The sequence below is a fragment of the Protopterus annectens genome, chromosome 4.part0, assembly GCF_019279795.1.
Source record: "Protopterus annectens isolate FY-2018-M chromosome 4.part0, PAN1.0, whole genome shotgun sequence".
In the NCBI taxonomy this organism is placed as follows: domain Eukaryota; kingdom Metazoa; phylum Chordata; order Ceratodontiformes; family Protopteridae; genus Protopterus; species Protopterus annectens.
This window is the reverse complement of record NC_056733.1, coordinates 685,130,525-685,155,524: the sequence shown is the minus strand read 5'-3', so window position 1 is coordinate 685,155,524 and position 25,000 is coordinate 685,130,525. Positions and strand designations below refer to the sequence as shown.

General features: G+C 39.5%; 1 protein-coding gene across 3 annotated transcripts in view; it reads right to left on the bottom strand.

Annotated features, from left to right (window-relative positions):
* The window catches only part of LOC122799527 (P2X purinoceptor 4-like), a 1,302,595-nt gene that overhangs the window by 386,194 nt on the left and 891,401 nt on the right, over positions 1-25,000 (bottom strand). For all 3 annotated transcript variants that reach the window (XM_044068651.1, XM_044068650.1, XM_044068652.1), the window contains exon 8: positions 10,696-10,832. In XM_044068651.1, the coding sequence (XP_043924586.1) occupies positions 10,696-10,832 (137 nt within the window). The remainder of the gene's footprint in view (positions 1-10,695; positions 10,833-25,000) is intronic.

The following is a 25,000-nucleotide window of genomic DNA, read 5'->3' as shown; positions in this document are numbered from 1 at the left end:
TGCTGGTTCAAAAGGGGGTTGTGTGAGAGCATGGAGCATCACTGTAATATCCCAAGGAGGGACAAGTTCTCATACTGGAGGTCGAAGAAAGGTTCCCTTAAGAAAGGTTTTGGATACCTTTAACGAAGCTATGGTAGTCTCATTAGGGCCTATATGAAAATTTGAAATGGCTGCCAGTAGATCTTTGACTGCAGAGAAGCTAGAACCTTTTTGGAATATTTCAGACAGGAATTCTAAAATAGAAGGAAGGGGTGCAGAGAAGGGACCCAAACCTTTTTCCATAGCCCAAGAAGAAAATATTTTCCATTTTCTTTGGTACACTCTTCTGCTGCTACACTTTTGTAAGGTAGGGAGAATACGAACTACATTTTCTGAAAACCTGGCCTTCCTGGCCACTGTTATAATTGCAGTAATGAAGCAGTTAATTTCAGGGTCGCTCGGTCTGGGAGAAGACGCTCAGCAGGATGAGAGAAGATCTGGCCTGTAGGCGAACATCCAGGGTGGACTAAGAAGGTGAGACCAGAAGTATGGAAACCAGACTTGTCAAGGCCAATAAGGGGCAATGAGGATCACTTTGGCCTTACACCTTTTGGCTTTCTGAATGAATTTTGTAATCCGAGGAAATGGAGGGAAGACAAAGGAGACCCAGGGGTCAACTGTAGATCAGAGAATCCCTTTGTGACTGACCTGTGTAGGTATTAGATCAAAATAACCACTGCACTTGTGCAGATAGGATGCAAACAGGTCCCAGTAAGGTTGTCCCCACTGAAGAAGATTTGCTCACCACTACTGGATGGAGGGACAATTTGTGAGGAAAAGAATGCACCTGCTCAATTTTTCTGCTAGAACACTGGAAGTCCCTGGGACATGCATTGCCAGCCGAAAGCAGTGGGAAGACATCACCCATTGCCAAACCCTCCTGGCCTCTTGACAAAGGGTAAGACCTGGTTCTCCCCTGCTTGTTGATGTACCACACTACTGATATCATCCTTCTGAATTGAGATCACACCCACGAGGAGAGAGTCTTGGAATGCCTGCAATAGCAAAAGGACTGCTCTCATTTACAACACAATTATGTCAAGGCTGGTCTCTAAAGGTGTTCAAATACCTTGGACAGTCTTCCCTATGTAATGCTCCCCCACTCTAAAAGGGAAATGTCTGTGGTAACTGCTGTTGTAGGTGAAGTGGAGAGAATAGATGACCTGTTGATAAGGCTGTGGAAGTGATCCACCATTTGATGTGAGTTCTGAACATTAAGGTCAGCCTGACTGGAGTGTTGGGGGAGGTGATGAAGTTGGGACCACAGGATTGTGTCTCCATTGAAGAACCCTTATATAAAATCTGGACACAGGAACTAGAAACATGGCTGATGCCATAAGCCCTAGAAGTTGTAGAACTAGTCATGCTGTGGAAGTGGATGGAAAGGACATGTATTGCTGACTGTTAAGACAGCCTCCTTGCCACAACAGAGGATTCAGTCCATCTGTGTTGTGATGTTCAGGTGTTGTCACCAATCATGCCGTCATGGGTCATGTGAGCCAGCTGGCAATCCAGAGAGTTATACAGGAGTTTATGCTCACTTTGGTGAGTTTGTCAACCATACCAGAATGGGGTATTGTATTGAATTGCTTTAGCCAGGTCCAGGTAGTCTGTTTACATCATCTTCCCCTCATCCATTGCCTTGGTGACCTTCTCAAAGAAGTCCACCAGGTTTATTAGATATGATCTTCCCTTGATAAAGGCAAACTGGATTGGGTCTAGTGTCTAAAGGTTGTCTATGCCTTTGTTGATCATTTCCATGACCATTCATTCCATGGCTTTGCATATTAGACTAGTCAGACTAATAGGTCTCGTTTTCCAGGGTTGGTTGATGGCCCACCTTTGTGAAGTGGGACAGCCATTGAAGCCACCCATTCTTGTGGTACAAAGCCTGTTTAGAGGCTGCAGTTAAAAAGTGACTCAAGGGGTCCTGATAGGTCATGTTTCTAGCTATTTAGGAAGCACCCTGGGATACTGTCAGGGCCCACTGAGTCTGTGTTTTTGGCCTTAGTAAGCATCACCAGGAACTGTTCTCTGCTAATAATATGGCTGGGTTATGCTAGTATGTATTTCATGGAGGGAGGAAAAGCTTGAGCTGAATTTGTCACCCAGTACATTTGCTATGTTGCGCAGCTTAGTGAAAATGCCACTGATGGGTGCTGCCTTTAAGGTTTCAGACACAGCTGTAGAAGACCTTGTGGTTCTCTTTAGCCTACAAGGCTATCTGGACCTCATAATTGGCCTTGCTAGACTTAATTAGTCCTCTTAGCTTCCTTGCTAGACTTAATTAGTCCTCTTAGCTTCCTGTTTAGTTTAATTAGAGAGCTATTATCATTATGGGAGTTGCTCTTCCTGATTTTAGCCATGACTTGCTCTTCCTGATTTTAGCCATGACTTTTTTCCTTTTTTACATACTCAGTTAAGTTTAGGATTGAATCAGTGTGGTTTGTTTTTACAGCTTGTTTTAGCTTACTTCTACTAGGTACAGCACAATTCCACATAGGTTGTTGTCAACTAAGGGTTGGAAGGTGCACTGAATTTTGATAAACTATCACTTAATATGGTGTAGCTTGTTTGAAATAGTTCCTAACTATTACAGGGTTTGCTGGAGTTATTGAGTTGATTTTTATTCTGAAGGAGACAGCTTTGTGGTCTGACCCCAACAATGAGGACATGACACGGGAGGGGGGGGGGCAGTTTGAAGCAGACTCATATATTGGTGTGTAGGAAGTCCAGTATCTTTGAACCTCTGGTGGGTGTGTGCATCATCTTGTCAATGGTATGTGCGTTAATAAGGTCCAGGAATCGTTGTGCCTGGGAGTATGAGGGGTAGTTAAAGTCTCTCATGAATTGGATATTTGGTTTAATGCCGAGTGCCTCCAGTAGGACTAGGTATGAGCTATGGGATTCTAGAGACAGAGGGTGACCTACAGCTTTGTCTATGGTGATCTGCATGTGGATAGATAACAGGGCATCATCCTGTTAAACCAATGTAGAGTTAGGCTTGCTGCTAACAGACTGAGATAGCTCCACCTTTTCTCCCTGTCTGTGCAACTGGTGGTCTAAATGTGAGGAAGGCAATGAAGCCTTGCACTGCCAGAGCAGTTTCTGTGGATTTAAACCCTGTCTCAGTAAAGGCACAGATGTCTACATTTCCAAGCATGATGACAATTTGCAGGGTGTGGAGTTTTTTAAGGCACCTAGCATTGAGCAGTAAACACCTTTAGGCTTCTTTGGGCTTTATTTGCAATTTTGGTAGGTTTGTCAGTTTAGCTTTGCCTAAAAAAGGCTGTTGGGGGAGGGGATGGATAAACAGTTAGCCAATATTCGGAAGCCAACGGGAGACAGGTGAAGACCATCCTTTGCAAAGCAGTGTGATCTGTTAACCATGTTCTCCAATACAGACAAATACTGAATCTCAGTGGAAAGCCACTAGAAACTAAGCCAATTACTGAAGTCATTCATCTTTTGTTCATACTGTGGCATCATCCTTGGTGAAGGTAGAATCCTGCTCAATGCAAGGCACATACATGCCTGAGACACACTTTCAGAGAGCTCAACAATGCCTCTCTTCATACAGTCCAGGGAAATATGTCTCAGGTCATTAATTTCCACATGGACTATGATAGAATCATACTTGTACTTGTGGTGTAGTGACTTGAAAAAGTGTGTAACATGTCAGATTATGGCTCCAGATAAGCAACCAACCTTAATCTTCTCCTTGTTCAGTCTGGTGAGTGGGGCGTCTGTGTGTCATACAATGGGGTCCCCTATGACAACAGTTCTGGGTTATGTGTTAGCTTGCCTTATGGGCTTTGTTCTTGGGGATCCAATGGGTGTAAAAGCATGTGTATGTTGCTTTTGGTAAGTGCTTTAGAGATTGCTGAGGACAGGCATTACTGTTTATAGGCTTAGAAGATCTTTGAGGTTTGGGAAGATTGCTTTTTAGTGTGTCGGCATAGGTTGGTCTGTGTGTGTGTAGTAGACATTGTGTGTGGTATATGTAGTGTGTGTTCTTGACAATCATGTCTGTATGCAAGATTTTTGCCTCCAGTACAATTTTGACTGTGCATCTCTTGCATACTACATTTGTTTTTTAAGAGTCAAATGGTTGTTTGTGAACATGGGGCAATTGCTAAATTGTCTCAGTATGCCCATATTTACCAAGCTGGCCAAGGGAGACATTTGGAAATTGCATATCCATATTGTCAAGACCTGTATTTGGGTGGGCTACTGTAGGTTGTGGACTGGGTTGTACAGAGGTCTCTTGGGTGGCCTCTGGAGTTTGGCACTACACTAGGCTAGACTGTTCTAAGATTTGATAGTAGTACTGTTTAATGTGGAAACTAGCTTTTCTAAGCTTCTCTGCACACAATGACTTTGTTTTAGCCACATTAAGTTACAGGTTTCATTTCTAAGGGAAGTTGTATAGATAAAATTTACTTTGCGTGCTTGTGTCCGTACAGGGCACTGCTAAACACTTGTAATAATATTAACAAAGATTGCTTGCGAGTATAATGCTACAACAAAACAAAATATCATGACAAGGAAATTTCAAGTATTAGGCACCTTTAGAATGATTTAAAGGAGAAAAAAAAAAAAACAAGCAGTAGCACTCAGTGAAGTGAAGTGCAAAACAAAGTAAATCTCTTATCTGACAAGGATGGAGCAGGAGTAACTCAGGACCCAATCCGAGTGTGAGGAGGGTGCTAAACAAATGGGAGCTCTGGAAAATGAGCAGGAGACAATTTGCAGCAAGGGAGGTTTACTCAAGTGCAATACTGTTTGTTGGGTGGGCATTTAGTAATATGGATATATGGAAATAATAATATGGTTAAATAACGAATAGGTTAAACAACAGACAATAGCAATGAAAGAGGGAGGGTGGGACTTTGAAATTCTGATTACTATAAGGGGCGGAAGCCACAGACACAGCCATTTAATACCTCAACAAGAAAAGGATGTGACGGCTGCAGAGAAAAATCAAACTAGAGCTCAAGTCCTGTGTTTAGAAACTGAGAAACTCTTAGCTTAATACCTCAGTGGGGGGTGTGGCAGACTCAAAGAACAAGGAAAAAAAACAGTAGCAAAGTAAACAGAAAGGCAGTGTAATGTAGCTTTAGTCTACGTGTTGTCCCGGTGTTCACATGGGCTTCCTCCACATTCCAAATACATATAGTAGGTGGATTGGACACACTAAACTGACCACAGAGGGGTGTGCGTGTGTGAGACTACATGATGTAGAACTACTGTGGTGGGGCTAGACGGGGTAAACCTTAGCTTTAGATGACTGTTGCTGAAGTGACCCCCAGATCCCATGTGCAAAAATGGGAAAAAGGGGTTGTGGATGGATGGATACAGCTATAAAGAGTACCGAAGCACAAACCCTGGAACATAATTCACAATACTGCCACTACTGCAAACCTACCACAAACTAAGATGCCAAACCATGCAGAAATTTACTAGTACCACTGCAACAAAAGCCTAAATGAGGCTCAAAATCTTGCAGGAGATTACAGTAGTGCGACAACTGTGAAAGAAGCTACAAGACTGTCTAGACTGTGTTCAAAATTCAAGCTTCCTTTTACATGTAATTCTATTTATGAAAATAAAACTGCACTATCATGTATAAACAATGCTAAAATGCTACAGTTATACACAATTTAACTACAAATGAAGGTATGAAACTAAAAAAATGCAGATCCAAAAACTAAATCAGAAGTATTTCTTAAAACTTTATATGCTTATTTATTCATCTTATTCCGATGATTTAATTACTGTACTTTAAAGTTCATTTTGCATACTTTTTTACTGAAATAAATAGTAAATTAAATTAAGCAGGACTCAATTATGGGAAATGTAAATGATATGAACTGGTTTTCAGTATACAGATATATTATTTTCAAGATTATAATCAGATTTGGGGGACGTAGCTTTGGTAATCAGTCAGAATATTATTTTCAATGTGAGGATATTCTGGGAGAGACAGGAAAGATTTTACAATACTGAAAAGAGTTTAAACTGTCTTTTGACAAAAATGTGCATTTGTTGCCTTCTATTTTACTTGGGAAATAGAGTTATGTTTGGAATGTGCTTCCTTACCTTTAAGATGGAGGAAACTATGAAGACATCTGGCTTTCTTTCTTTTGAGGGTTCAAAATTAAATCCTATGTAAAAAAAAAGACGTTGGGGAATTGTCTGTGAACATCCAATAGTGTATCTTGCCTCTTTACATTTATATTGGATATTAAGTCACCTTAAGAATACATTTGTTAGAAATATTTATAATTGTGGAAGTATGAAAAATTCTAGAACAGTATTTTTAATTGGTAAAAGAAAAAGTAATTCATTATAGTATTAAAGAATATGGCCACATAAGAGCAGAAACTGTAAATTACTACTACTGAGATTACATAAAAAGCTTTGGTACAAATATATTATGGATTCATATTATGATAAACTATGGGAACTGTTGGAGGAAAATCTTAAAAATTAAAGAAAGACAATCTTTTCAAAGGTCTTAGAACTGAATTTTTTTATTATGGAGATTAATAATTGGTAAGCTTCTGGTTACAGGGCAAATGAAATATAAAGAGTGGCAAGAAAGACTGTTCTGTCTGTAAAGTGGAAGAGAAACTGGAGCAGGCATTAATGTCTTCTGATAAAATACAGAAATTCTGGATACAGTTGGTAAACTTTTTCAATTACATATTTTTTCAATCATTAATGCCGGTGCTATACATGAACATTGGTATAGTTTTTCTTCCAAGCACAGTGCTAATATTAAAGTATAGTACTAAGTCAAAGGAAAGAGATATACAAGACAGTTACAGTTAGTGCTCTTTGAATGTTGTGGATAAGTTCATGTGAAGAATTGTTTAAGAAATTGGACTACTTCATTTTGGTGAAATTAAAATGGTTGTGCAAAAAGGTTGGGGATATGTGAAAACATCCACTTCCTTTTCTTTTGAATTTAAATTTTTATAACTGTTTAAACAATTGTTTAAGTTCCCCTACTCTTTTTGATTTCAATAAATGCCAGTACATCTTTGAGATCCACCCAAAGTCCCAGAAGCTCAGACAGATGGAACCAAAGTCTAACTTCTCATCCCAAGAACTGCAAACTTAGGAGCATTTTATACAAGTATTATGATTTCGGTCCATAATAATGAAATGTAGAAGGATACCCTGTGAAAACTACAGTCATATCGTTATTGTGAAGACCAATAGCATTGCAGACAATATGAATGCAGTTATGGCCAAGACATATAGAAATATGTATACAAAATTGGGCAATATACCTCAATGAAAATGCAGTCAATTGTAAATCTGTTAGTAACGGTAATGAAGTGGTTTTGTATGAAACAAAGGCCAAGGTAATGGCAAAACTCTGGCAGAGGTGTTTAACAGATTTCTGAGAAGCAGGGAGATACCGCAGGGCTGGATATAAAGCTATAGGCATGCCCTGCCACAAAGAAGGTAGCAAGACCAACCATTATAAATTGGGGCCTGGCGAGGCTGCTGGTCTTGGTAGCAGGAAGGTGACAGAAAAGATTTTCAGTGAAAGGCTGGTGTAATAAAGGGAGTACAGACTGAAGATGAGACAGCATTTCTTTTTTAGTGAAGTGGTACCACCAGTCCAAAACAATCCAGTTTTACGACTAAATTCCAGTGGAAGTGGTCTACTTTAGTCTCAGCAAGGCATTCAACTTGGTCTCTTGCAAGAGTCAAAGAAAAGCAAACCTGAAGGGCTGTGGACCGAGGATAAAAATGAAAGAACAGTGCAACAGGTGGCAGGAGGTGGTCATTTAGGAGAAATACCATGACAGTGTACTCCAGGGGCAGGTGTGATGACCTTCAATATGATTGATATAGAGTCCACTCTGGCGCAAGCTTGGTAACGGCCATGTCGGTTCCGAGGATGGAACCAAAGTCCTAGCAGTAAGGAATGAATAAAGATTTACAACATCAGATGCATAATTCCAGCATCTTACTTCGCTTCCTCTTGTAGATCATCTACTCAGCAGTCATCTTAAGTCTATTTGCTCTGCACATGCAGGTAATCTGCCCCCCCCCCCTCTCGCTTTCCTCTTCATGTTGTTTTTAAGTAACATACCACTTGTACAGCAGCTGCATGGGTTGGTCATACACCAGCCTTTCATCCCTGTTCTGACACCTTTCCTTTCACTTTACTTTGCAGAATTTCTATAACACTCATGTCCTCCGTTCCCTTTGCCATAAAAAAGTGCAGTAATCTTGGGCTCTGCCAAATTTGGGTACATTTATGCAGGAACATGAACTGCATTCATTCAGAGAGCCATAGATGAATACTGCTCTTCAATGCACTGTTATTTTGAATAGTGAACAGCTACGTGGGACCGGGAGCACTGCTAGGGTCCAGTTCTAATATTATAATCCAAAGTCTTTTGTCTTATTACGGCACTTTTAAAGTCTTAGCGTCCCCTCAATAAGCAATACTATTACTGTATATTACTTTTAGTTCATTGTCTCAGCAGATTGTGCAAGGGGCTGAAGAGTGAATATCTTTATGACCACATGCTTCTGCAGCATTAGCATTTCCACCTCCAGAATGAATGAAACATGTTCACAGTTTGTGGACTAGCTTATTCCTTCCCTGCAGTTTGACATTTAAGTCTGATGATTCGGTAGCATGAGTAAGAATACCAGGTCATTTACCGACATATCAATCTAAAATAATCTGTACGAGCTCCTCATGCAGTAATTTGCAACTGGTTTCCGTGGCTGCTCTGCTCAGCCATAAAACCTGGCTGAAGTAAATCATATCATTATGCCCTACTTCAAGAAAAGTTTTGAGACGCTTCCTATTCAAATGCTAGTTTCAGTAACTTTTTTTAATTTCAGGGATGTTGGTAGAATCTTGTTGCTAATTCAGAAAGTTGGGTTGCTACAATTTTAAAATGTCTGCTTGCTGGTAATGTTTTGTTTCTGGGATTTCATTTCATCAGTCCACAGCTGTTTAATGAAACTATCACATTTAGCTACATTTGTGCCTTTATCAACCCCCACCCTCACATTTTTACATGAGGTTGGTGTGTTACATAAACACTGTGATGTTAAGTTGTGCTTTATGTTGTACTATGTATGGCTCTAGTTTCTTGAGAAATTAAACTGAAATTAACACCGATGTTCAGTATTCCTCAGACTATGAGCTTTTAAAAACACTGCCTTCCTTCTTAGATTTACTGACAAACTTCTTCAAACATAGAAACTAACAGTCCTATAGGTTGTATGATCATGTATACTTTGGATATGGAGTATTAAGCCCAGTGAAAGTAAAACATCTGAATTACATGTTTTGACTTGAACAGTAAATCTGCCCCATCGTAAGGTGGCTTAGCTGATAAAACCTCAGTTTACAGCTCTTGGTTCAGTATCAATGTAGTGTTCTCACTGCGTTCTGACAGCTCTCTGGATACAACACCCACTTCACAGTCTCTGAATACAACACCCAGTTCCACAGCTGCAGGGTTGAGTCACTCCACACTGCAGACATTTATGTTGGAAATACAAAAGTAGATCACAAGACTTACTTTTCTCCATGTTATCAGATGATCCAATGGAAAGTTTCCACCTCACAGCTCCATGGGATCAGTTTTGAACTGCAAATAACTAGTTAGTTAAGGCACAATGATATTACTTGCAAAAATACTGTTCTGCACATGCAGCAATGCTCAGTATACAATGTCCACCTCAAAGCTTCATGGTTCATTCTAGAACTCTGTCCCTGACAGTAAAGCAGAACTCACAGAAATGTAGCAATCTTATGGTATGTGGTTAAATATACATGGGATTCATCTCACAGCTACAGATCTCAAAAGTACATGTTAACCCCCGACAAAAAAGAAACACACACATCCTAAGACAAAGAAAATGAATGAACACTTTGGAGGCATTACTTCTGCACTGCACAAGAGTTTCAAAAAGTATGCTCTGCATGCTCCAGTGTATAACAACTTAAGTTAATTATGTGAAGAAGGGGGTCAGAAGATTGCAGCAACAGGCAGTTAGTAAATGGGCAAAAAAGACAAGTGTTTCACTGAAATGGTGGAGGGCTGCAGAGAACGAGTCTGTGGGCCAGATTGTGGTGCTGGGGCTGCATACTGGACAAATCTGTTCTAAAACACACACACAAAACAGTCTGTGCAGCAAACATATGGCTACAATACTGCAGAAAAAGTCACGCAGAACATGGCATTAAAGAGAAACCATTTCTGTAGCAGTTTACGACTACTGGTAAATTCAAACTGGCTGTTGAGAGCTTTATCAGTGGGCTCAGCCAAAAATCAGACTCATTTCATTACAAATGGAAACACCTTCTTGAGGCAGATACAAGAAGCACAGTTCTGCTGGTAATGAGAGGTTAACACCTGGGAGTCTGTTCTTACCAAAATATGTGCAGTGCACATCATGTAAATGTAAGGAAAATTTTTTTTTTTACATGTATATACATTATATATATATATATATATATATATATATATATATATATATATATATATATATATATACACACACACACACACACACATTATATATACATATATATATATATATATGTATATATGTGTGTGTGTATACACACACACACAAAACGCAACATCACCTTTACATTACCTGAAATTATAGCCAGGTGCAACATTGTGCTCCTCATTTTTGTTATCTAAACGACGGAAGGAGTACTCTGGAATGCACTTTGATGCAGATTTATCAAGGTCACAATCCCATTTAATCTGAATCCCCATCACTCCACCCTGAAACATAAAAAATATTTGATAGTTATTTACATGAATTCATTAACTCTGTCTTCATGTCTCCCAAACACATTTACCTACATTCGCACAATGAAAATACCAGACCTCTTAAATAAGCCATCTGTTTACATAATTTGAAAAAGCTGAAGCAACATAAGATTGCTGGTGCGGAAAATGCGAAACAATGTTGACAGTGAATACATTCTTACCAGAAAATTAATGTTACAGTTTTCACAGCCTATACTAAGCAGTATTAGTGTCCGATGTCTTCTGGTACACTTGGAATACTTAAGCATTGCATGCATTAGGCATCTCTATTAATATAACTTCAAGGAATATTATTCTAGCCACATACATGCTTTATCCATTTTAGCAAGTACAATATTCAAGCAAATTAAAATTATGAGCACTTACCATAACAGACCTGCAAGAAAACCTGCATTCTGTAACTTAAGATATAGTCATTTGGATCACAAGCAAACCAGGCAGAAAAGTAAAGAAAGGCAGGGGATGTAGAGACAGTATATTACCAGAGAAGGAACTTCTTACAGATCCATCATTATTATGGGGGCTCATAACTCCTACATAGAATAAGAAAAGGTTCATTTTTGTCAACCTCTCAGGGCAGAGTCGTTAGACTTGTTCTATGTGGTTGCTATCATAGCAGACACTCCAGATAACTAGGAAACTGGGGGGAAAAACTGTGACACAGAGATATCTGCCTTACAATGCCTTGTAAATGTGTTAAGGGAAGAGCAGGTTGCTGCCATGCAACTCTTGTCCAAACTGGCATTTGGGATTAGGTCATGACTGATTTAAAATTCCTTTAAGTGTTAATTAGCTTGGGGGGTTTCTGCTAACATTGAAATCTGTGTTGGTTACATTTCTAGTAATCATTTTAAATAGAGTTGCTGGTTACTGAGATTTGTCTGCATACATCAACTGGACATAAGCTGATTTAAGTATATTTTCTGCACTTTTTGTGGTTTTAAAATTTGGACTGCGATTCCTCATATCTAGCTCTGTTGAAACGGTCTTCCCCATCCCCCCTCCCTGTTCTTGGTTGTAGTTTAAATTTGGTGGCTTTTGCAGTGCCCGCCCCACCGTAGATTTGATCTAGGGCACTCCCCCAGTCCCATCTCTTTACTGCATTCTACCTAATAAACCCTTTCTGCACTTGCTTTTAGTCCTTTTTAATTTAATTACATTTTTTCAAACTATGTGTGGACTAATATTGCTACATACTCAAGTGTGCCAGCTTGCACTGCATGTAAATTGTTTTTACTGTCTTTGCTACTTTTCTGAAAAAAAAAAAAAAATTATCTGCTTTTACTGTATTTGTGTTTCTTCCAACTTTATTTTGCTTTTGCGTCATCTTAAAAGTACTCTGTTGTATTTATTACTTCTTGGTGTAACTCATTCTAAGCCTTTTAGTTTAAGCACTTGGGCTTCAGACTAGTTGTTTTACATTAGGAAGGTTTGTAGTGGCAGGACAGGTAGCTTACATCCTTCTAAGTTGGAAACTGCTGTTTGAGGGCTCAGTGTCAGTTATTCTAAAAGTGTATTAATTCTGGTTTAAGCGCTTGGGCTTCAGGCCAGTTATTTTACACTAAAAGGGTTCATGGTCTGCACTCTTGTGGGAGGAGAGGCTGGACTCTGCCCTTATGAGCTGGGAATTTCTGGTTAAAGGCTTATAGTGCCTGCATATTTGAACTGCTTCTTACTGAAATTGGTACACCTCGTTTGCTGTAGCGTAGACTAGATCCAGGCCTGCTGAATCTAGCTTTGTTTGTATAACTTGAGCACTAATCCAGGCATTCTTCAAAGTATTCAATTGTATTTATTACTGCTTGGTAGTAACTTGATTAAAGTGTAGCTATCATTCTAAGTCTTTTGGATTAAGCACTTGGGCTTCAGACCAGTTGTTTTACATTAGGAAGGTTTGTGGCCTGCACTGTGGTGGCAAGACAGGTAGCTTACATCCTTCTAAGTTGGGAACTGCTGATTGAGGGCTCAGTGTCTGTTATTCTAAAAGAGTATTAGTTCTGGTTTAAGCACTTGGGCTTCAGACCAGTTATTTTACATTAAGAAGGTTCGTGGTCTGCACTCTTGTGGGAGGAAAGGCTGGACTCTGCCCTTCTGAGCTGGGAATTTCTGGTTAAAGGCTTATAGTGCCTGCATATTTCAACTGTTTCTTACTGAAATTGGTACACCTTGTTTGCTGAAGCAAAGACTAGATCCAGGCCTGCTGAATCTAGCTCTGCTTGTATGCTTGTTTATTTCCCTGAAACGCTAATACCACCTAAAACGCGGCTTTTCAGCGCTTCTGTGGATCCCTAGTGATATCTACATTGCTTACTGTACTCATTTCCTTGTTTCACTTAAAAGTTACTGTTTGTTGTTTTTGCATTTAAGTTACCTGTAACACACTGCATTTAAGTTACCTGGCACTTGCTCACTAAAGGCACTTGCTCACTAAAGCAATTATATAAGTCAGCACTAAAAAATTAAAAGCACTACACTCTCACAAAGTCCTCTTGAGTACCTTGTTCCCCATTGGCCCCTTTTTTTCAATTATAAAGGAATTCCCAATACTATTCTAGCATGTCCAAAGGTCAGTTGTCAATCTTCTCTCCGGTACAGCTGGTGAATCTGGGAATCTTGAGGCAATGTTACTACTGCCTCATGTACACAGACAACCCTCTCCTCCTCCCAACAAATTCCAACACATGTGAGAGATGCATCCATATAGCCAAACTGGAGGCTAAGCTCTCTCAACTCAGTACTGGCGTAACCAGTCAGGAGGAGAAGGAAACCACACTCAGTACAATTCTAGTCTCACATAGACCTACCACGATAGCAAACCAAACACAAACACACAAAAACATACTCGGAGGCTCTAAATAAAAATCTGCCTAAGCAGCAAGAGACCTCCAAAGCAGACACCCAAGCAACCGCTACCCCAAAACAAAGCACGTGCAACACATAGCTCACAAAGCCAGTGTGCCTAACAGTCACAGCCCTTAAGGCTAAACAACACACCTGATACACTTGTAATAAGTGACTATCGTCAGGCACACTGACGTCCCGCTCACCAGGCTGAAGGAGAAGGTCACGGTGAGCTGCCTACTGGGCGCTAGGATCCGCCACATAACACAAGCCCTCAGGTCACTCCAAGGCAAGTACAAATATGACTCAGTCATTGTCCATGCTGGAGTGAATGACCTGAGACGTACCTCCCTGGACTACATGGAGAGACAGAGGAGCTCTCTGAGCATGTGGCCCAGGCCAGTATGACCCTGACCTTGAGTAGCATCTTACCCTCACCAAGAATGATGCCACAATATGAAGACAAGATGATCAATTTCAACAATTGGCTTAAGGATTGGTGTCTTTCAAAGGGGATCCAATGCCTGTCAGCCTGGGATGACATGCTCGACAAGCCACGATGCTTCGCTAGGGACGGCTTGCACCTGTCACCCCTGGGCTTTCGGATATTGGCAAAGGCTCTTGCTACCCCCATAGTGCCTTTTTTAGGCAAGGCTCAAAAGACAAACCCACCTCCATAGGTATCACAAGGGATAAGAAACTAAGAGTAATGCTACTCAATGCCAGAAGTCTAAACCTCAAGATGCACGCAATCGAAACTCTTCTTAGCATGGAGAACATTGATATCTGTGCAGTAACAGAAACCTGGTTCAAGGCTCCCAAGAGCACCCCAGCACTACCAGGTTATACCTCATACCATGCTTTTCGGCCCCAAAACTTGGACTGACCCACAAAAGGAGGGGGTGTCAATATTCATCAAAGATACCCACACCTCCAGGTTGGTGGCACAGCACGAAGCATCAGAGACTATCCATGTGCAACTAACAGTGGGTAAAACTGCCTTCCAGTTTATAGCCTGCTACAGACCACCCTCCCTAACCCAGGAACCCCACTCAGCCTTCCTGAGAACACTGGAAAATATGAAGGTCTCTCCAAACACCATTATATTGGGCAACTTCAACTACCCAAACATAGACTGGGAGCATTACTCTAGCTCCAACACCCTAGCCCAAAGGTTCCTAGAATTTATAAACTCAAATGCTATGGAACAACTTGTTACCACTCCCACAAGAGGGGAAAACATACTGGACCTGATCATCACCAACATGGGGACTCTATGCTCCAGACCAGAAGTGTATCCCTCACTGGTAAAATCAGACCATAAACTAATCTCACTGGATATTCACATCCCGACACCACCCCCTGCCCAGAAAACCACAGTGAAAAACTTCTCTAAAGCAAATTTCACACTCCTCAAAACCGAGGTGGAATCCTTCAAAGCCCCCGGGCCTGTGGAAAATACGGCCTAGACCGCAGAATCTTTTATAAACGCATTCTATGAACACCTTCAGGAATGCATGGATCATGCGATCCCAAATAAAACCAAGACCCAATCCTCCAAAGGCAGACGTCCTGTCTGGTGGACCCCAGCCATAAACAAACTATACAATAGAAGGAGGAAGCTACTAAATGATAGAGCAAAATTCCAAAAAGGGAAGGCATCTCTGATCAGTATTAGCAAAAAACTACGGGCACTCATAAAATAGTCTAAGGCCGGCTTCGAGAGAAAAATTGCACAGGACACTAAGGATAATCACAAGGCTTTCTTTAGTTATGTTAGGAACCTGGGTGGTAATTCCCAGATATGCTCAGAATTAGTCCAAAATTACAAAAAATACACTGAACCCACAGACATTGCCAACATCCTAGTTGACCGGTTCAGTGCAAACGTCTCCCCCCCCCCCCACCAAAAGGGCAAATATCTATCCCAGCAGAGTGCTGCCCCCCTGACATCTCAGATGCTTAGGTAAGAGCCGCACTCTCCAAAGCAAAAAACACAGCATCAATGGGACCAAATGGTGTCCTGGGCTGCGTCCTACATCAACTCCAACAAGAGCTAAACCCAAACATGAAACTACTGTTCAATCTCAGCCTTACTACAGGATATGTACCCAAAGAGTGGCGTACAGCAACTGTGGTCCCTCTCCACAAAGGTGGTGCCTCAACCGATCCTGGAAACTATTGCCCCATAAGCCTGACTAGCTTGGTCCGCAAAGCTATGGAAAGGATCATGGACCTCAAAGATATTGGGGACCTACAGACACTGGATCCTACCCAGTTTGGCTTTAAGGGCAGATCCTGCCTCTTAAACCTGGTTGATTTCTTTGAAACAGTCACCAAGGCCATTGACGAGGGGAAAGTGGTCCACACAGCCTACCTGGACCTCGCAAAAGCCTTCAATACAATACCCCACTCTGGCATTATAGATAAGCTCACCAGCTTAAATATAAACCCCTATGTCACTAGATGGGTTGCAAACTGGCTCAAGGACAGAACCCACATGGTTAGAATTGCTGGAGCCATGTCAGACACCAAACCAGTTACAAGTGGTGTCCCACAAGGCTCAGTCCTGGGACCTCTCTTGTTCAGTATATATTTCTCGGAGGTACAGGCCAACACGGAAGGACTGTGGCTGACCAAGTTTGCAGATGACTGCAAACTGGGCGCCATAATCGACTCTCCAGCCGACACAAGCATCCTCCAAAAGGGCCTCATAGAAACAGACAACTGGTGCCAGAGCCATGGCCTCAAGCTAAACGCCAAAAAGTGTATAGTCATCCCCTTTGGCAAAACAAAGTGCCCACAAATTACCACATAGGTGGTACTCCATTAAGTACAGAAGAAGTAATTAGGGACCTGGGGACCCAAGTTGATAGCAATCTCTCATTTGACAGCCATGTGGCCAAAGTGGTTAGAAACACATTTTATATAGCCCACCTAATCATGAAGGGATTCACATCTAGATCAGGGGAGGTCATCGTGCCTCTTTACTCATCCCTCATCAGGCCCATAATTGAGTACAATGCCCCTTTTGGGATGTACCTTACCAGACACCTGCAGCAACTGGAAAGACCCCAAAAGTACCTCACCAAGAGGATCAAAGGGCTCAAACAGATGCCATATGCTGCCCGGTTAAAGAAACTCCAGCTCTACTCAGTGGCATACTGCCTGTTCAGAGGCGATCTGTGCCCGACGTATAAAGCCATGTCCAACCCGGAATTAATGGACATGCTGCACCTCAGAAAATCCAAATCCCATCGAGCTACACGCTCAAGAGACTTGAACCTCAGCACTGAAATAAATAGGACATGCTGGAGGGACAGATTCATAACCCAGAGGCTCCCTTCACTCTGGAATAAAATCCCAGTCCAGGTTAGGCAGAGTTCCTCATTGACTCTCTTCAGGAGGAATCTTGATGAGTGGATGGGAGATCGTAGGTTTACCCCGGGTATCACTTCTGTGTCACTGTTAGACAGAGGCACAGTATACTAACTTCAAAAAAGGGCATAGCAAAATTAATTTAAAATGGGTGGCGAAAGCCAAACATTCTTGCTAGGCTTATAAATGCCCTAGGGCAGATAGCCTAGTATGAAAATATGAACCTATTACAGCATCCATATTTACGCATGGCTTTTTTAGTATTAGAACATGGAACAAACTCTTTCAAAAATATTTTGCATATTACTACCCTTTTTTTGTATACAATAATGGGCTGCTCAGCAATCTTATCTGCCACATTCCGATCGGTGTTAAAAATGTTTCACCATTTATATATAATTTTCTTCATTTCAACATTTAATGGAAGGAACCTTAGAATTAAACTTCTACTGAAGGCCAATGAATCTGTAGCCATGAGGGTCTTTTCCACGAAAGTTTTTTTTACCTAAAATAAGGTCAAACCTAATATGTCTTAAAAAATCCCCTTTTTAATGATATTTACAAATTCAGTTGGAGAACCTCTATCAAAAAACATCCTGACAAGTTTGTTAACAGAGTTGTCAGTGATTATTCTACTGATCCTGACAAATTGACCCTTCAACTAAGGATTTCTTTTGTGACCACGGGAGATAACTTTGAAATGTGGGTTTCCTGTATATATTTGATTCAAAATGATCATTCTGCTTGCATACAGCTACATCCAAAGTAGTGGAAGTGATGTAGTCTAAAAATTCGCCCAATTTAGCCCTGGTATCTGTCCACAGGATGAAAATATCATCCATAAATCTCTTGTATAACCAACTGTTACAAAATCTGAAAATCCAAAACTGTTCCCAGGCCCACATAAGTAAGTTGTCAAACAATGGTGCACAAACCGTACCCATAACAAAAACCTTGTGTTTGCTTGAAGTATTCACCTTTAAAGTAAATAAAACTGTTGTCAAGGATGAGCTCCATAAAGTTAAACAAAATCAAAAGTCTTCTCCAGATAAAGAATGGCATTTTAATAGCGCTTCAGAAAACAATTCTAAACCTTCAGAAAATGGAATGCATCCAAATAAATCCATGTTGATACAAACAAAAAGAGAATTGCCACAATCCCAGATCTTGGAAAAAACATCTCAAAAAATCCCACAAATCTCAAAATGAGAAAATGAGTGAATAAAGTCTTTTAACTTTCAATCTATAAAGACAGCCAGAGGATATATTTTGGAGCTGTTTTGCTGGCACTAAGTCTTAAGGGGGGGGGGGTTGTTCACATCTTTATGGACCTTCGGTATGCCTAAAAATACTGGGATGGTTAGTTTGTCCATAATCAAAAATTTGTAAGTCAAATTAGTAATTAAACCATTTACAGTAAGCTCCTCTAAATAAATATCAATCTTCCAATAGGCAATGTTAATCTCATTTTTTGACACCGGTATATACTTTGTCACATCCAGTAACAACTCCAAATTTTTCTTCAAATAATCAAATGAATTCATGAGAACCACCCCAGCCCCCTTTGTTAGGTTTCGTGATTCTAATTGTCATGTCCTTACTATTAATTCAAACAACTCACACTCATCATTATTCAAATTTTGCCAAAAATGTTGTGACAATTGCCAAAGCTTATATACATCTCGCCTGCACACATTTTCAAACGTGTTGATTAATGGGACACAAGGAGGTTGTAGGCACTTTTTTCTTTAATGCATTGGTGTTGGAATCGGTTTTATTACTGCCACAACAGACACTCAACTTCCTTGTAAACATTTTTATTTGTAAAAGTCAGTCAGGTAGGTAAAATTTGGAACAGGGTACAACAGTAAACCCCTTTTCATACAAGTTGAAATACAAGTTAGTGATGTCTATATCAGAATAATTACATATATTAAATCCATGTCTACATGCAACACAGGTAACACCAGGATTCAATGCCTCCTGGATTGACCCCGACCTCTTGGGCCTTTGGATATATCCCTTTCCCAGGTGCAGGGGAAACCCTCATATTGGGAGATTGAGACTGTTGTATGCCCGATCTGTTGTGTTGTTGAGGAGATGGAAAATCCAAAGGGTCATAATTGAAACAAACATGTTCCTTTAATTGTAAGCTGCTGCTCAATGCATCCACAGATTCTGACACCTGAGTAGGCATAGAGTTCAGTTTTACAAAATTAGACAAGCCAGACTCCTTAATTTTGGGTGCAGGGTAAACTGACTTGCTTTTGTATTCATCCCTCTCCAACTTTTTGAAATTTCTAGATTTTGACATTGAATTGTCGGTCCACAAAATTAAAAACCTTAACATAGTCTTCAATGTATGCGTTAAACAGCAAATCTGATTTAACACTATTGCCCAAACTCTAAATATGTTAAGACAATAGTTCTATTTTCTTAGTATTTTCCATAGTTGATATTTTAATAAATTCAAGGCCATTCTTGTCAAACATATCTACAAGTTCCCAGTATAATTCTGAGCCATGAACAACCCCCATTTGGAAGTTTCCACATGCATAATCCTTTATGAAACAAACCTTTCTGTAAACATAATTCCAAACACACATTGTCTAATTGAGACTTTCGAAAATTAAACACCAGTTTTTGAAAAGGGGCAATCTGGTGCTTTAAAGTTTCTTTTCTAACCACGGAGCTTCTTAAGAAAATATAAGCAAATTAATTTAACTGAGGGAAACATGGGGACCTAAATCCTCTGGGCAGAAATTGTGGCTACTAAAACAAAAGTTTTCAAGGCCAGAAATGACACTGCAGGTTCAGGAGGAGGCACAACTTCTTCAGCAGAAGATAAATAATCCCATGGCAGGATGTGATCCCTCACTGGGAGTCGGAGATGGAAAGTTTCTCGCAAGTATGCCTTGCACACCTTTAAAGATGCTAGCAAAGCAGAATTCTGCCTTGAGTGAAAATTAGCTACAAATGCCTGACACTTTTACAGCTCAATAGTGAAGACCAAAATTAATTAATGTCCAACAAATAGGGCATGATCTAAGGAAAGGGTACAGTGGAAAGGTAAAGAACCATGTTAGTTGCCCAGAATGAAAATCTAGTCCACTTTTCATTATATGCATTCTGGACAGATGGTCTCTAGGCAAAAGAAGTAAAAGACAACCCTCTCTGAAAAGTCATCTGACTTACCAGTCAGTGAAACTGAAGCATACACAGTCAGCCTAAAGCCAAGAGATCTGGATGAGACTTCTGGGAAAAAATGAGGCAGCAGTTTTTTGACAGACAAATGAAATTTTAACAGGCTCTGAAGATTAAAAAAGTGGGAAGGCCATATAGCCTCAGGTGAGTTAAATCATCTATTGGACTAGTCCTCCAGAGGCAATTTCACAGGGGAAAAACTTGGGACATTTGATGCTTGCTGTAGAGGAAGAAAGGTCATAAAATGGGAAGTCACAATGGTGAAACATTTTACCGATAACTGTGGGACTAAGTGATCGATTTGGGGGCATAAAAAGATAATGCTTAGCCTGGATATTAGTAAGCTGGTCTACTGAATATGCATCTCTATTAAGTAACATTTTGATTGGTCACATACACATTCATGTGGCATTGCAGCACAGGAGATAACTAGCCCCCCTCCTTATTCTTTTATCCTCTCTACAATAGTTAGCTATGCAATGCCACTTGGGAATTTAGCCATTTTGAGAAAAGATCACCAGCTGGCCAGACTGGCAAAGGCAGGTTGTGGAAGGGCAATGAAATAGAGCCTCAACTGTTACCTGCAAAGGCTACCTTAATGGGTTACTGTGAAGTCCTACCCTCTACATGATGGAGCATCACTGACAGGCCATTAAGGGTTATGTGGCCACTGTTTAGATCTCCACCACAGCTTACAAGAATGGACTGTCCCACTACTACCATGCAATATTGATTCTTATCCCCTCCGAGAGGTCATCAGGCCAAGCCTCATTATTACTCTTGTCCTCCCACCAGCTCTTGCAAGGTGCTAGTCTACTAATCAAATCTCAGTTGTCTAGGACATGTAAGGGAGGTTCTCTCCAATTCCAACAGTACTGGCTTCCTCTGTTTGTTCCATATTACTGCTATGCTGTCAGAATGGATGGAAAAAATCTCCTTTAAGAACAGAGTACAAAATGTTTACCAAGGATACAAGAACTGCCCTCATTTCCAGATTTCCAGAGTTAGTGTAGATGTAATACTCTTAAGGCATTCAGATTTCTTGGACTGTTTTGCTTGTTGTAGTTTCTCCCACCTGAGGAACATTTGGAAAGGCTTCCTTACTTGGAAATTTGTAGGATCCAGTCACCAGGCTAGATGAAAACATGCCCTAGAGATATGCCTATGGTAGAGAGAATCAGAATCTTGGCACCACCTGACTCAGAGTTCACTGAAGAACTCCCATGTGATGCATGGCATGACAGACCATGATTTTTGTCACTACCATGTAACGTATAGACTTGAGGCATGATTCTTCAAAGCTTCAGAAATCAAGCAATACTCAAAAAAAAAAAGTCGTCCTTCAGAGGAGTCATTAAATCGAGGCCTCATCTGCTTGAGTTGGTGGTAGCTCACGTGGATATGAAATATCCCATGGCACCTAATTAAGACAGTACAGGAAGTGCTCCGATGCCCTGGCTAAATTTCCCCAAGATGTACCAATACTACCTTAGATCTTCCCTGAAAAGAAGCTACTAGCCTAATGGAACTAACCCGATCAAAACGGGTACACAGATAACTGGCATATATTCTCCCTGTCTATACTTTAATTTTCACTGTTCTACTGACTGGAGTTTTTTTTTTTTTTATCTTAATACGATGTACCATCAAAATTTCACTTCCTAGAAATCTGTTCTCTAAACATCAAAAATGAACAGAGAAAAAGGAGAACAAACTAGATAAAATAATCTAAATAATACGAAATCTAAGGACCACAAATTAGGGATGCATGAAAAATGGATAAAAACAATAGAGAAAGGAAAAGCCCTATTAGGAAGCTACAATAGAAGAAAAAAGTGGAAGGCCGAAAATGTAAACCTACTACTACAATGTTCAGAATAACATTCAAGATATGTCACTCATTGTCATTCTTATCTTGTACAAACATTCCATGATTAAGAACCACCAACCTTTTTAAGGAAAACAGGGGATTTGCTTTCCATTTCATTAACAGAAGTCACTTGGTGGTTATTGTTGCCAGTTGCATTTCCATTATCAGTCTTCACAAACTATTTCCAAGATTTTCCATAAAACTTGGTACATTACCCTGAAGTAAAACTGAGCTGGCAAGTGTTTTCTTCTAGGCCACTAGGAAATGACCCGATGACACAGTCACCAACAATTTGATAATCCTATATTTTCTTTCCCACAATGTCAGTGCTATGAATTAATATCAAACCCCACATCTAACTGGGGTATAATCTTGTACTGTACTGAGAAGTCTCTGGGTAAGAGAAACCTTTTATTCTGTACAAATAATGATCCCCATTTCTACAATGAACAAATAGAAGCTAAAAATCATTGCATATTTTTATTAGTATAACCATTATATTCCTCAGTGTACATATTCATGATCTTTTTGAGCATTCTCAATTGATCTAACTGCTAGTAGGTTAAATTAAAAATCTGAATAATTTGACAGCCTGATAGAATCATCTGGAAACGTATCTCAACATAGAGAAATTTTAACATTTCTGTGCTTCCTGTAATAGTACACAAGTCTGAGGATTGGAGAACCCATCATCCTTTAAGTTACTTATGCTCCTTAATATTTCTTTTAGGGGTATATTTTTCATTCCAAATATATTATTCTGGACCAAGGAAAAATATATTCTAATTAAAGAACTAACCATGAACTGGGATTTTCTGCATATATTTTGAATCTCCTGGGTTACATAATTTATCTTTTGAAATACAAACTTTAAAATATATGTTTCTTGACTTCAGTTTAGAGAATAATTAAATGATCTGGATCTATCCCCATACCCCTTTTCCCATTTTTGCACATGGGGTCAGGGTAATATGGATATATTTCCAAATATTGAAATTTTACTAAATATTTGAAAAATATTAATTTAGTGTATTTTTCAAGTTCTGGAAATGATATCCCTTTGAGTTCTAGGTTTTATAATAATCCTCCATGGAAATCTAGAACCCTCCACCACACACAGACAGAAAAATGTTACAATTCTTGACTTCTAAATTGGTTTATAAAACTAAAAAAAAATATTAGGAATATAATGACACGTGTAATATACAATTTAAATTAAATCGGTAAAACTGGCTGCAGTCTTGAGGTTTTGCCTTTCTTTTGCTCATTATTTTGGATAGTTAATACCCCAAATTTTAACTGCATATATTTTACAACTCTATTCCCAAAGGGATTTTTTTGGTTTTAATGAAGAAAAATGAAAACTAGATAGTTTAAATGACCAAGAATAATTTACTTTATAGCCAATAACTGGCTCATGTTCCAAAATGACATTTTAGATCCCAGCTGATCATACCTAGTAAAAAAAATCATTTTTATAAGCTATATGTGAAACTGTTTGCCCTTTTTAACCCTGTAATTTATAATAAAGCTTGGACTCTATTAATAAAAGATTAAAAGTTATTATGAAAAGAGTTGGGGATTGGGGATAACTCAGTCTAAATCCCATGCTTAATGGGAATACAAGGTGAACGTTTACCATTACAGATTGTTGCTTTTGTCAAATACAAATTCTCCACCATTCTGATGTATTGAGGCTGTATTTAATGGAGCTCTAAAGACAATGTATGATTTACTAGGTCAAATGCTTTGGTAGCATTGTAAATTATACTCAAAGCCAGTTCTCAGGTTCTAGTCACTGTATACATAAGAATTGCAATATAACAGCTTGAGACATTTGCTTGTTGAGTACACATCCAAATTTGTTTGTATGTATTGTATGCTGCAAATTAATTATAAAGGTATTTGTGGTGATTTTATATGTACAATTTACTAATGAAACTGCATTGTATTCTTCTATTTTAAGTCTATATTTACCTTCCTTCTTTATTAAAACTGAACAGGTCTCCAACATGAAAAAGGAAATCTTGTACCCCAGAACTATTATCCATTTCATAAATTAGTAAATATAGGAACTAATACATAGACAAGAAAATATACATTTCCAAAAGCAGCCCATCAGAATTAGACATTTTAAATTAATGAAAAATAAAAATAGCACTCTAGGTGAAGGAAGAATACTGAAACTCAATATCCAAAGAAGAGCAACTGTTAACTACTAACTTTGATTTTCTAGATCCTGTTCCAAGTTATATGACGCAACTCATTATAAAATTATTGAATGCACTTGTTAGTTGGTCCTCTTTCATAATACTGTATCATTAATATCTTTTATCTGCCACATAAAACTCCAAATACTTTAAGATCGATCTTAGTTTGATAAAGACTTACCATTTTGATTGGCCACTACTAACTTTAACCTGCTTTCATTTGACTTCTAAACCTGTAGGTGCTATTTTCCTGTCTTTCTCCTCTTTGTTATCAAGTCTGTCCATACTGAGAAATACTTGGCATAATTCACTCACTGCAGGTTAAACCAGATATGCACTTCAGCTTATTTAACTCCATGGCTACAAACTTTGATTTCTCATAGGTTCATGGGTGTTTACTAGACTAACTATCACAAGGGCCTTTTACACCTAGCCATGTATCCCAAATCTCTGACAAGTTTTGGTACCCTGTGTGATATGGGCTAGTGCCATCATAGCCAGCTGGCATTCTGTAAAGAATATGTCCTTTGAATATCAAACTGATTTATAATCTCACAGGGGGATAATTGGCTAGGCTTAAAATGGCTCGCAAGAGCAGTTAGCCTAGTACTAATTTT